Below are 13,568 nucleotides of genomic sequence, written 5' to 3'. Positions count from 1 at the left end.
ACCCAGAACTCCACGCTGCCTTGGGCTGGGGCTGCCCCCACCCCCAAACCATGCTGTCTGGCCCCCCCACTTCACTGCCCCCCCCAAACATTCCACCACACCCCTAGGGAGTGCACCTCCCTTTTCGGTAAACAGGCCATCTGTTTGTTTCCTCTTGCCCTTTAATCAGTTGGGAAGAGCAGAGAGGCAAATACAATGGGGGGAGGTTGCCCCTGCTGCCATGACACCAGGCCCCATATGCCTCCAGGCCACTTTGGTTGGGGCAGTGAGTAAGGGGGCAGAGCAGGGGCGGCGCTTGGGGTGGAAGAGGGGCAGGACCTGTGGCCGCAGCGCAGGGGTGCACCAGGCTCCACACCCACCCTCAGGACAACCCCGGGGACAAATGTTTGTTTTTAACCAAACAAGGTCAGGGCGGCTGGAACAGAGCTCGGAACAGGAACCGTCCCGGCTAACGTGGGACTTACGGCCACCTTCAGCATTGACGTAGACTTGCCCATAGGTGGCTTGGCTAGTCTCTCTGTGCCACCGCGCTCCTATCTGTACAGTGGGGGTAACAGCACTGCCCTGCCTCCCCTCCCCCAAGAATGGCGAGGCTACTCAGCCCCCTATGTTCCTGGGCTGTGTTCCCTCTAAGGTGGCCGCCCCACCGAGATTCAGGTCCCACCCAGTTCATTATTAGCGCATCCACAGGTGTCCACAGCCAGCAACACATATCTATTGGTGGTGCACATCCACACAGGCCTTGGTGCACACAACAAAATTTATTCCACCCATGGATGGAAAGAATTAGTGGGAAGACTGGTCATGGGGGAGGGCCTGTATAAATGCCCTAGCTAGAAGGATGTGCACTTTCCCCAGTCTGTGTCTCCCAGACCTTCCTTTAATCAGCAAAAAAAAATGCAACCACGTCCCATCAGAATAACTGGGATCTCGCCTGGTTTTGACGCCCGTACCTTAAAGTATTCCACGAGGCCTCGACAGGTGATGTTATTGCCATTGATTTCCTTAACGTCCAGGCTCTCCGGGCTCAGGAGCCAAGGAATCAACACCTTCAGGTTCTTGATGAACTCCTCATCTATTTCTGTAAACAATCCCAGCGTCACTTCCAGAGCACCCAGCTCGAGCTCGTGCTTCTGCATGCACATGGGAAACACGAACCGCAGAGTTCTGCCCCTCTGCACGTGAGCTGCACTCTGACTGAACGATGGCTGAACTCAGGAGTGCTAATACCTCACGAGTACTGCTGAATGCACAATGCACACCGGCATGATCCAGTGTCAAAGCCGCCCCCCTCAACTGCACGCACCCGTTCTGACCCCCGCGGCAATGGGCGTGCGCCAAACTGCTTTCGCCCGGTCACGCCGCCTCCCGAATTGGTACCTGTGGCCAGAGCGGCCTCACAGCATGGCATCAGGGCCCGTGAGTCTTGAAAAAGTGGGGGCCATCATGTGCCAATCCTCTGCCTGACAAGCCACAGACAGCAACTGGGGACCCAGATCCATGGAGCCCAACTGGGGAATAGGCCCCACCTCTGTGCTCTGACTGGGACCGTTCCTAGGCTACCAATTGGGCCACAGCCCCTATATAAGCCAGAGGAGGAAACAGGAAGGTGTTTATAATCAGCTGAGTGTCACCTAGCCATGGTCTGCTAGTCTGATGCTTGACTCAGCCTGACTCAGTAACTACATCCTGGTTGCTGCCCTCCAGTCTGTGTCTCCATTCTGAGCTGCTCGCATTCCTCCCTGCCTGATTCCTGGTACCTGGCTTGTAGCCCCTGACTCCTCAGCCCACCGGGTGCTACCCTCTAGCCAGGCCACCTATGTCCCACCCCTCAAACAAGACCAGTTACAGGCTTTGCTCCACCAGTGCCTGTGTACAGATGACTACAGAAGTACTGCACATCAGCTGTCTGTAGCTGTTCCAGCCCTGGGACTGTGATTCACAGCTCTGAAAGCCCTGGTAAGGATGGAGAGGTGTAGGAGGTGTGGGGATCTGGTGCCCCTATGTGCGAGAGGTGCATAGAATCATAGAACACTAGAGTTATCGAGAGTCTTCAAGTCCAGTTCTCTGCCCTCTCGGCAAGACCAAGCACCATCTCGACCACCCCCAACAGGTATCTAACCTGCTCTTAAAAATATTCAGTGATGGAGATTCCACAACCTCCCTAGAGGAGCATGGGGGAGAGGGGCAGCCGGTGGGGGGTCCATGGGCCACAGGTGGCGTCCCAGTGGGCCACAGGTTGCTCACCATTGTCCTACAGGGATAGGCTCTAGCACAGCACTTTCCCGAAAAAAGAGACCATCTAGATTCACTGCCAGTCTCAGAACTGCCAGGGTCATCACTGTCAGTCAGTGGGCGCCTCCGTTTCAGACGAGGTCACCCGGAACTGCAGGGCCAAGTCATTTAAACTTACAGCAGTGTCTGCCATGTATTTTTTACACACTGCAGAAAACCAGGAAGTGCAAGCCAATGGGACTCTCTAAGCACTCCTGAGGTCACCGCTGCGATAGATTTGCTTCTGGTTCTTTCTGAGGAAGCAGAGGGCCACGCTGAGGGAAGAGGGCAGCGGGATGACGAGACTCCATGTACCCGTCATCGAGATCTAGTTGTCTCCTAAAGTGATGTTCAGAGGTAAGGAATGGGCGGTATAGAGGACAATTCCCCTCAGAGACTGACTAATTTATATCCCTTTCCTTTGAACAGGAGCCTATTTCACACCTGCATTTTGTCGGAGTAAGAATGTAAGGAATGTGTCAGCAGGAGCTCAGTACTGCTGAAGGAATTTGAGGAATGTGTCCTTTAGAGCTCCTTTGCTCTAATGCAAAGGGGTGCATAGGCAATGCCTTGCAAACAAAGCTTGATGGGTAGCCGGTGAAGCAATGGCATTTTGTCTATTGTAAAGAACATGTGAAGTCTCACCAATGCTTGAAGTTGTTGCGGGGGTACAGGGTGGTCATCGTCACTGTGTAATTGTGAGGCAGCAAGAGGGAGGGATTACTGGTTGAACCAGCTGGCTGGGAGCCTTTGGCCAAACTGAGCTTTGGCCATATAGTCGTAAGCCTGGTTTGATTAGTCCTTCCCCCACACTGTTCAAAGATCAAACTAAAAGCTGGATGCTGGCGTGTGTATTTGTTTGTGTGAGCATCCACCCTAGTGGCTACCGAGATTGAGAGCTGAAATAACAGGGTTTTGCCCTGAACCAAACTCACAAAGTGGTGGACAGGTGGCAAGCAGGAGTGATGGGCGAATGGATGGCAGGAGAGACCAGCAGGCAGCTGGTACAAAAGCGACAGGTAGCTGGCAGGGTGGCTGGCAGGAGCAAGCAGACCACAGGACCAGCACCAAGGTGGCATTGCCTCAGGCTCAGCAAGGGAAGTGATGAGGGTGACATGTTGGGATTTGCATGGACTGGACAGAGCTGTGAGTGGGGCATCTGCAGTGGGGTCTGGTGAAAGTTTGGGCATGTGAATGGGACCCTTACGTTGTTGGACTGGTGAGCCTGAGAGGCAAGGGGCATTACTCAATCCATTTGAGCTGGGACAGTTATTTGGGGGTTGCTCATGAACTGTGGTTGTGGTATTTTTCCCAAGCTAATGCCATGTGACTTCTCTGCCTCTTTCATTTAAAGCTTCTTTTCTACACTCAGACTCTGTGCTTGCGAGTGGGGAAGCATCGCCTTTCCAAAGGACCCAGGGGTGTGTGAATTTCCCAGGCTACTGGGTTGGGGCTCAAGCTGGTTCTGTGTGAGATGGATGAAAAGGAACCCCTAGATACTGAACCCGGACCTGGCTGCTGCTGACTGCTACTGGCGGAAGGGTTACAACACAGTTGGTCCCTTAGCAGTCACTGGAGCACACCTCTGCCAAAAAGCAAGTTATTTTGTCTGATTGTTTAGTTTGACACTAAGAGAACATTTTCCTTCCAGCTAAGAACTATGAGGAAGCCTGTACCTAAGGGTTAAATGACTGACTAGCAGAGGAAATGCTAGGCAACCACCAATAGAGTTAACTTAAAAACCCGCAGCCCACAAATCCTTTGGAACAGAAATGCGGCCCCCAGCCCCTAACTACTAAGATTTCCCTCCAGAGAAACCATTAATCTGCTGGCTCAAGATTAAATATTGCTTTGGAAAGCTTTTACACCTAACTCTCTCACTTTTAAGGACCCTCTTGTCACCTGGGCTTCCATTTTTCACAAGCACATTGGTGCTCCACAATAAGCTGCACCCACAACTTTGCATATGAGACAAATTACCAGAAAAAAAGTATTAGCTAAATATAGGTGCAAAATGGTGTATCTAAAAATGCAAACATCAGCCACACGCTGGTAACACTTTGTTCTCAGACACCTGCCTAGAGCTTTGTCCTCTTATTACTTGTTAGCCGCTCCTAACACAGCCCCTTGAAAGGCTAAAATCACCAAAATGTACACGCAGGAGGAGCTGGTTAGTTGGCTTCAGCAGGGGCCGTGTTCTGCCCTGCTTCCTGCAAACATGCTACCAAAAATACCTGGAAGGGCTTCACAAGCAAACAGGCTAGTCTGACCATGAGTATGAATAAAGCAATCATTCCATTGCAAATGCAAATGGTCAGATTCACTACCAAACGACAGCTTTTAGTATGTCAGCAAACCTTTTAGTTTTCCATCAAAATTTGGGTTGGTGGCTACTTTCAAGCCAGGATGAGGCAACAGGAAGCAGGAGATGTTTGTGAAACAGGAGTGAATGTGCTTTCGGACGTTCTGCAGCTCTTCGTGTTGATTTCCTGAGACCTAGGGGAGATTGGCCGGACGTTAGCACAGTTACATTCTCTGCAGACAGCATGTACGGAACAGTGACGTGTGGTGCCGATACTGCTAGAGGACTGTTTGCATAAGCAAAGTTCATGACAGCAAGATGAATTCTCGGGGGGGGGGGGGGGGTTACGCAGGCTTTAGGAGGCCAAGGACAGGGCATTTCCAGGAACCAAGAAACAAGTATATCTCGCTGTGACCATATGCTCTTGGAAAGCGTTCTCACTCTGCAAAATGTGCATGCATATATCTGGCTGGCAGACCCACCGACAGGGTGGGGGGAAAGCAATGGGGGCAACTGCCCTTGGGCCCAGCATTTTACAGAGGCCTGGCGCTCCAGCCACCACCTCTGCTACTTTGGCAGCGGCAGCAGCTGGAACGCCAGCCCCTCTGAAGTGCCACGGCAGCGCTGCTCCAGTTGCATGCGCCTGTGAAGGAGGGGGGTGGAGGGGAGCAGTATTATGATCTGGGCAGTGCTGAGGGCTGGACACCCTAGGCCCACCCCTTCCATCGTTGGCCCCACCCTTCTGGGGTGCCGAGTTGGGGCCCCTCCCACCTTGCCCCAGGCCCTGCGGTGACTGTCAGCCCCACTGCTGACAGGAATACAAAACCAACTCAAGCTTCTATAGCAGGGCTTTTCTCCATTCCCCTTCAATAAGACCACTTCATATATTTCCTCTACTCAACCATACATACACTTCCTGGCTACTTCTAACAGAGCCCTCTTCCCTACATTTTATTACACAACAAACTACTAAAGGAAAATCCTACCTGCTCTTGTACTTCTTCTCTATTTTCCGTCTAAAACGCATGTTGCCCCAGAAATCTCTAAGGTGGACCAGGCAAACTCTTTCTAGTTCTGCATGTATTATAATTACACTCATCCCTCATTATACAAGCACAGTTGGTTCCCAAATTTCTGCTCGTAGGCAAAAACTCATAAGAGCGACACTAAATTCCCAGTAAGACACATGTAAAAGTCTCCAATTCGTCCCAAGTGCTTGTAACTTGACATAAATCAGTTGAATCTAGGTACTTTTCTGATGTATTTGAATAGTTTGGCACTAGAAATAGGATGTAGTTAGTGTATGTATGTAGAGCAGGGATTCCCAACCTATGAGTCGGGACCTACACGTGGGTCTCATTAGAGTTGTTAAAGGTCACCAGCTGGGCAGTTCCCAGCTGCATGTGGCTGTTAAAGAAGCCATTTGCAGTTTCTTAACACTGCTGCCTCAGGCAGCTATTTATCAACAGAGATAGCTGCTGGAGATGGCAGCTATCTCTATCACTAGGGATAGCAATTACCTCATGCCTAGGTGCTGAAAGCTTAACACTTGAGTTAATTGGTTTTAATGACTGTTACCTATTGGGAGCAGGAGGGCTGGGGGAGCCACCCACCCTAGCCGCCCCAGTTAAGAGGTTGCGAGAGGAGGAGGAGTGTCTAAGGCTGGGGCTGTTTAAGGATGCAGGGGGAGTCTAAGGCTGAAGGAAGTTTGTGGTGGCTGAGGGTGAGGTCTGCGAGGTGGGCAGGGGGACTAATACAGTATGCCCTGGAGTTACCCAGGGGTTGTTCCTGCAACCCCGGGTAACTAGAATTTTCCTCCAAGGGGAGGGGAGCCAGGATCCTCCAGGGCTGGTCAGTTTCCTGGCTCCCAGAGTGGCAGGAGCTGGGAACCCGGGGCAGGCAGGTTCCAGTCTCCCGGTGGCTTGCGGGACCTGGAAACTGATCAGCTCATGGCTGGTCAGTTTCATGTTCCCATCAAGGCAGGGGAGGGAGCCAGGCTAAGAGCCTTCTCCCTCTCTTCCCCGCAGCCACAGGGCTGTCAGACAGCTGCATGTCTGACAGAAGGGAGGGAGAAGGCTCCAACCACGGGACTGCAGGGCTACGTCTACACGTGAAGCCAACATCGAAATAGCTTATTTCGATGTAGCAACATCGAAATAGGCTATTTCAATGAATAACATCTACACGTCCTCCAGGGCTGGCAATGTCAATGTTCAACTTCAACGTTGCGCGGCACCACATCGAAATAGGCGCTGCGAGGGTACGTCTACACGCCAAAGTAGCACACATCGAAATAAGGGTGCCAGGCACAGCTGCAGACAGGGTCACAGGGCGGACTCAACAGCAAGCCGCTCCCTTAAAGGGCCCCTCCCAGACACAGTTGCACTAAACAACACAAGATCCACAGAGCCGACAACTGGTTGCAGACCCTGTGCCTGCAGCATGGATCCCCAGCTGCCGCAGCAGCAGCCAGAAGCCCTGGGCTAAGGGCTGCTGCCCACGGTGACCATAGAGCCCCACAGGGGCTGGAGAGAGAGCATCTCTCAACCCCCCAACTAATGGCCGCCATGGAGGACCCGGCAATTTCGACGTTGCGGGACGCGGATTGTCTACACGGTCCCTACTTCGACATTGAACGTCGAAGTAGGGCGCTATGCCGATCCCCTCATGAGGTTAGCGACTTCGACGTCTCGCCGCCTAACGTCGAAGTTAACTTCAAAATAGCGCCCAACGCGTGTAGCCGTGACGGGCGCTATTTCAAAGTTAGTGCCGCTACTTCGAAGTAGCGTGCACGTGTAGACACGGCTCAGGTCTCCTGCCCCTGTCCGGGGACCCCACGGCTGGCTCACGTAAGTGTGGGGGGAAGTACACTCGTTTTATGAACATAGGTGGGTACGTGTCCCTCGTTTTAGTGAGTACTCGCTAGTAAAGTACTTGTTAAAGGAAGGATAGTGAACCGCTCCTGAGAGCTGTGGAGAGACTGTGTCTCCATTCTTCTCTTACCACCTGTGGCACCCCCAGCACTGGAGGGGCAGGGAACTCCCCCATCAATTTTCCAGATGAGCCACCTCCTCCTCTTACTGCAGGACTTCTCTGTCAGCTTGAACTGTGCTGCAGGCAGCCGTTGCTAAGGCATTTCCATGGCTGTCACCCAGCAAGGCGTTCATGAGGGAACAGAGCTGGTTATAAGTCTCAGAGGGGTAACCGGGTTGGTCTGTACCTGAAAAAACCATGTGGCCTCCTGTGGAACCCTAAAGGCTAACGGGTTTATTTGGGCATGAGTTTTTGTGGGTAAAAGTGGTTGTTACCCACAAAAGCTTATGCCCAAATAAATCTGTTAGTCCTTAAGGTGCCACCGGACTCCTCATTGTTAGAGCTGGTTGTGTTACTATGCAAGTGTGAGCGAAAGCTGTGGTGGGGTAGGGTTTGGGTCCTCCACAAAATATGGTAGGCAAAGGCAAAACCAATCCCTTCCTTTCCAGAGCGCTGGCCAAAAACAGGTGTGGACAGAAAATAAAGGTCTCTAAAAAGGGATGTTGTCATGTGCGAATCTCCGGGCAGGGCTACACTAGACCTGAAAGTCTCTCCTAGATATGCAATTCCAGCTATGACAATTGCATAGCTGGAATCGATGTATCTACAATTGACTTATAAGGCCGTCCTCACACAGGAAGGTCAATGGGAGAAACTCTCCTGTCCACCTCCCCTACGCCTTGTAAGAATGAGGAGCACCATGGTTGACTATAAAACCCTGATGGTCTGATTTAGCGCACCCCCACTAGGCATGCTAAACTGAACCCCGGTTGATTGACCCTAACTGGGTTGTTATTCCAATAAGTACAGACATATCCTCACTGGGCACACAATGGCTACGTCTACACGTGCACCCAACTTCGAAATAGCTTATTTCGATGTTGCAACATCGAAATAGACTATTTCGATGAATAACGTCTACACGTCCTCCAGGGCTGGCAACGTCGATGTTCAACTTCGACGTTGCTCAGCCCAACATCGAAATAGGCACAGCGAGGGAACGTCTACACGGCAAAGTAGCACACATCGAAATAAGGGAGCCAGGCACAGCTGCAGACAGGGTCACGGGGCGGACTCAACAGCAAGTCGCTCCCTTAAAGGGCCCCTCCCAGACACACTTTCATTAAACAGTGCAAGATACACAGAGCCAACAACTAGTTGCAGACCCTGTATATGCAGCACGGACCCCCAGCTGCAGCAGCAGCAGCCAGAAGCCCTGGGCTAAGGGCTGCTGCCCACGGTGACCACAGAGCCCCGCAAGGGCTGGAGAGAGAGTATCTCTCAACCCCCCAGCTGATGGCCGCCATGGAGGACCCCGCTATTTCGATGTTGCGGGACGCGGATCGTCTACACGTCCCTACTTCGATGTTGAACGTCGAAGTAGGGCGCTATTCCCATCCGCTCATGGGGTTAGCGACTTCGACGTCTCGCCGCCTAACGTCGATTTCAACTTCGAAATAGCGCCCAACACGTGTAGACGTGACGGGCGCTATTTCGAAGTTACTGCCGCTACTTCGAAGTAGCGTGCACGTGTAGACGCAGCCAATGTGTCGCTACATCCTATCTTCCTGCTTCCAAGCAGGAGTAACTCGGTAGTCACTCAGCCATGATCTCATTAGTCTGAATGCTCTGTACTCTGTCTCCTTCACATCATGTGCTCCTGGAGCTTACATGCACCTGAACTGTACATCACGAGGGTCTACAGTTCAGCCTGATTCCTATTCACCCAATGGTGAGTGCAGAGCAGCAGCTTCCCTGGCATCAGAGACGAAGGAGGACTTTCTCAGTCATTCTTCAACCACTTTTCACTGAGCCCATCTCCTCTGGTCTGGTCAGCTCAGAATTCCCTCATGCATGTTCAGGCCACCCAGCCTCCAGAACTGTAGGACAAACCTTAAGCCGCTTTTCCAAAAATTTTGAACCGCCATCAGCTCCATAGGAGAATTCATAGGGGAAGCTCCAGTCCCGAACAAGGAATATGAGAGACTAAAAAACACAAGTCAGGAACAGAAGGGGCATTAGTGCTGTGATGTCCAATATGGGCTTGACCACTGACGTCCAGACACTCTGACTTCACTGGACTTTGGATGAGGCCCTACATGGTTTTAGTTTTGCTTCATCATCTGCAACAAAAACCACCACTGAGCTGGATGACTAATAGAAAAATCATTTTACAGATCTCAGTTTGCACAGACAAATAAATGTTTCGCCACATCCACATCCAATCCTCCTTGCCCACAAAGAGTCGAGCTTCCAAGTCTCACTGGCAAAAAAGACTGGAGAGAAACCAATTTCAAAGTTGCATGCAAAGTGGTCACGGCAGAAGGGCTTACATGCTCGTCCAGTCAAGGAACAGAAGAAAATACCAAGTGACTTGTCTCCCCAAACACGGCCTGAATTTTGACTGTTCATCATCATGCCATAGACAACTCCTCAAGAACAAGAAAAATCTCTGAGAAATGTGTGCCTGGCTCTTTCAGAGCACCCCTTTCCCCCGGGTTATGCTGGCACAGCTAGGGAAGGGGTGACTGAAGCATGGCTCGGCGCCCTCCCTCGCTAGCTCTCATCAAGCCAGAGCAGACAACAGCAGTGTCACCATGGCAGCAGAGGCTAGCAACCAGTGTGCATGCTGAGGGACCCTGTGGGCTTCTACTCCGGTTCATACCCAGGGCCACCATCTCCTCACCGCTGTTATTAGCGGCGCTAGCTAAACTGACGCTATAGCAGGGGTCTGCCTACCCATGCGACAGTCAGCTTCTCTGGCAGCACAGGCACCGCCAGGCTGGAGGCCTGCCCTTTGTGGAAGCCTGGCACAACGCTGTAACAAGACACGCTTTACACGTTCTAGACGCTAAGTCGGATTCAGAAGCCATTTTATTTTTGCAGCACTGTGGCCTGGGAGCTCCAGCTTTCCCTTCCTTTGGCACCGCCCTCAGACCAGCCCAAGCGGTACCCCAAGACGGACGCTTTTGAAGGGGCTGTGAATCAGGCATCTCCATGGAGGCAGAACCTCCAGGGTTTTCTCAGTGGCCACTCCCTCCTGGCCCATATTTCCACACACGCTGTTTCCCACACAGATTCCTACATTTTAAGGCCAGAAGGGACCTGGGCAATCCAGCCTGACACAGCCACAGGGTCTCCCCCCGTGCCCTGAGAAAGACAGATAACCTGGAAGTGAGGAAGAATCTACCACATCCCAAGGGTAAACTGTTCCAATGGCTAATTTACTCCCAATATTAAAAACAAACAAACAAACATTGCATCTTATGTTAGCCTGAATTTGTCCAGCATCAGAGAGGTAGCCGAGTTAGTCTGTATCTTCAAACACAACAAGAAGTCCTGTGGCACCTTTTAGACTAACAGATATTTTGGAGCATAAGCTTTTGCGGGCAAAGACCCGCTTCGTCAGACGCATGAGTGGGGTATTTCAGAGGAGGGTTTAAAGAGGGCGTATTAGTCAAAGGGAGGGCCAGAGTTGACAAGGTCTCTTCAGCCACGGAGGATTTTGCCCATTATCAGCAGCTCATGTGGAGCTGTGAACATCAAGAGAGCAGAAACTGCTTTTGTAATGGGCCAACCACTCCCTGTCTCTGTTCAGTCCTTGGATGATGGAGTCAAATTTGCAAATGAATTGCAGCTCTGAAGTCTCTCTTTGGAGTTTACTTTTGAAGTTTTTTTTGTTGTAGGACGGCTACTTTTAAATCTGTTACTGAGTGTCCAGGGAGCTAATGGGCCACATCGTCCCTGACTGAACTGACTTGATTTCTCCTCTCTTGATGTTCACAACTCAACTTGCACTGCTGATAATGGGCCACATCATCTGTGGCTGAAGAGACCTTGTCATCTCTGGCCCACCCCTTGACTGAAGACTCCCTTTTTAAACCCTCCTCTGCAATCCCCCACTCATGCATCTGACGAAGCGGGTCTTTGCCCACGAAAACTTATGCTCCAAAATATCTGTTAGTCTAGAAGATGCCACAGGACTTCTTGTTTTCGAAGATACAGGCTAACTCGGCTACCCCCTGATACTACTTATCAGAACTCCCTCCCCGTGGAGGTGCTTGTCAACCCTGATCACCTCCCCTCTTAATCATCTCTTGGAGAAATAAACTCGCCCGGCTGGTGAAGGCGCTCACTCTAAGGCAGGTTTTCCACACCCATCATTGCTGTAGATCTTTTCTGAACCCATTCCAATATTTCAACAGCCATTGTGAGGTGTGGACACTGTGACTTACTGGGCATTGTCTCCAGGAACAGCCCCACTAAGGCCATACTCAGAGGTAATTCCAGCAGCACTAACTCCAGCTTCATGTTCCCCAGCTTACACACCCCAGGACTGCATTGGTCTGCTTAGGTAAAGCATCACCAGGGCTGTCCTGAGCAGAGAGCAGTGCCTGGGGCAACCCCCTCCCAGTGCCCCAGGTGCCGCAGGCCCTGCTCTGCCCCCTACCCCCACTCCCAAGGAATGGGGCCCGGGGGTTACCTGGGGCCAAGGACCAGGTGTGACAGAGGCAGCAGCAGGGATCATCTTCCCTCCCGCTCCACTCACCACACAGTGCTCCACTTCCCACCGCTGCGGAGAAGCAGGGTGCAGCAGTCGGGGAGGGCGGCCCAAAACAGCAGAGCAGAGTAGGCTGCCTCTCCCACCGCCCGGACGGTGAATGGTGAAAGGGGATGGAGACAACCCCTGCTGCTTCCACTGCGCCCAGCCCTTGGACCCAGGTAACCCCCATCTCTCCTGCGCACAGAACAGCTAGAGCAGCTGCCACGGGGCCCCTAAAAGCGAGGTCATCCTATGGACGGGATGGCACCGAGCATCACACAAGAAACACATGTTCAGTGCATGGTCTGCCCATACCCCGACCCCCTCTCCAGTGTCTCTGCATCCCAGGGTGCCGGGTTGCCTACTTCATTTGTTCCTAGAGGCATGACCTGGGATTTGGCTGCATGAAAAGGCCAAGGAGGTTGTTCCAATGAGCCTCCCTCTCCTGCCAAGCGACCCTGGGTGAGCTGCAGAGCTGCTCAAGCCCCGTCCTTCCTTCTCTCTCCCCACCCACTTGTGCGTCAGCTGCACACTGGACCAGGAGCGAGAGTCCACTCCCTTCCAGCTCGCTGATGAAGATGTTGAGTAAAACGCCTCCCGGCTGGTCCCAACAGAAACACCACCAGAGGGTGATATTCTTCATTTACAATGACTTTTTGTGCTCCCTCCCTTAACTGGCTTTAATCCACCGAGAACAGCATGTGGCACTAAGTGCCTTACAGAAGCCTAAATATAGTACGTCAACACAGAGGTGTCCCCGGATGGGCTCCTACATCCTACCTGCTGTCCCAGGCCCCAGCTGGGGACGGGGAGGCGACGCCTGGGGGTGCCCCAAGGGTTACGTGCCCCCACATGCAGTGTCAGTGCCTTACCATGCTGCTTCTGGTGAAAGCAGAGGAGGTCCCGCCCCTCCGCCTGGAGTGGTGTGGCCCAGCCCAAGGGCAGACTGTACCGCTCTCAGGCCATGCCACTCCGGGCGGGCGGGGGGGGGGGGGGCAAGATCACCGTCCCCCTCTCCCCCCCGCGCTCACTGGAAGCCAGCACAGCACTTCCAGAGGAAGAGGCAGGCAGAGGAGTGAGGGCAGGGCCTTGGGGTGGAAGGAGGTTGTGGGGGAAGCCACATGGCCGGTGCTCCCCTGGAGCGTCCCTCACCAGTCACCCCGAGCTCCAGCCCACATGAGGGCTGCACCCCTCCGCTGACGCTCCCGCCAGCCGCACAGCAGGTTCGCTGAGGTGCTCACTCAGAGCTGCGGCCCAGGACAGCGCCAATAGGACTGGGTTTGGCTAAAGAGCGGCTGAGCAGACGCCGGATTTAAGGCACTGCTAAGCAACCCCCTCGTTATTAGCCTCGGCTGAAACTGCCTGATAGCTCAGCGTCTCCACCCCAGCATCGCCGGCTTGTTATTTATTCATTCA

At 52.7% G+C, this 13,568-nt stretch overlaps 1 protein-coding gene across 1 annotated transcript in view; it reads right to left on the bottom strand.

Moving 5' to 3' along the window:
* ATL1 (atlastin GTPase 1) overlaps positions 1–13,568 on the bottom strand; it is a 57,991-nt gene that overhangs the window by 14,540 nt on the left and 29,883 nt on the right. The window contains exons 7-9 of the mRNA XM_074998514.1: positions 9,503–9,595; positions 4,632–4,770; positions 954–1,081 (exon numbers count right to left, since the gene is read on the bottom strand). Coding sequence (XP_074854615.1) covers positions 954–1,081; positions 4,632–4,770; positions 9,503–9,595 — 360 coding nt within the window. The remainder of the gene's footprint in view (positions 1–953; positions 1,082–4,631; positions 4,771–9,502; positions 9,596–13,568) is intronic.

This window comes from Carettochelys insculpta, chromosome 6 (genome assembly GCF_033958435.1).
Source record: "Carettochelys insculpta isolate YL-2023 chromosome 6, ASM3395843v1, whole genome shotgun sequence".
Classification (NCBI taxonomy): domain Eukaryota; kingdom Metazoa; phylum Chordata; order Testudines; family Carettochelyidae; genus Carettochelys; species Carettochelys insculpta.
This window is presented reverse-complemented; position numbering and strand designations above follow the sequence as displayed.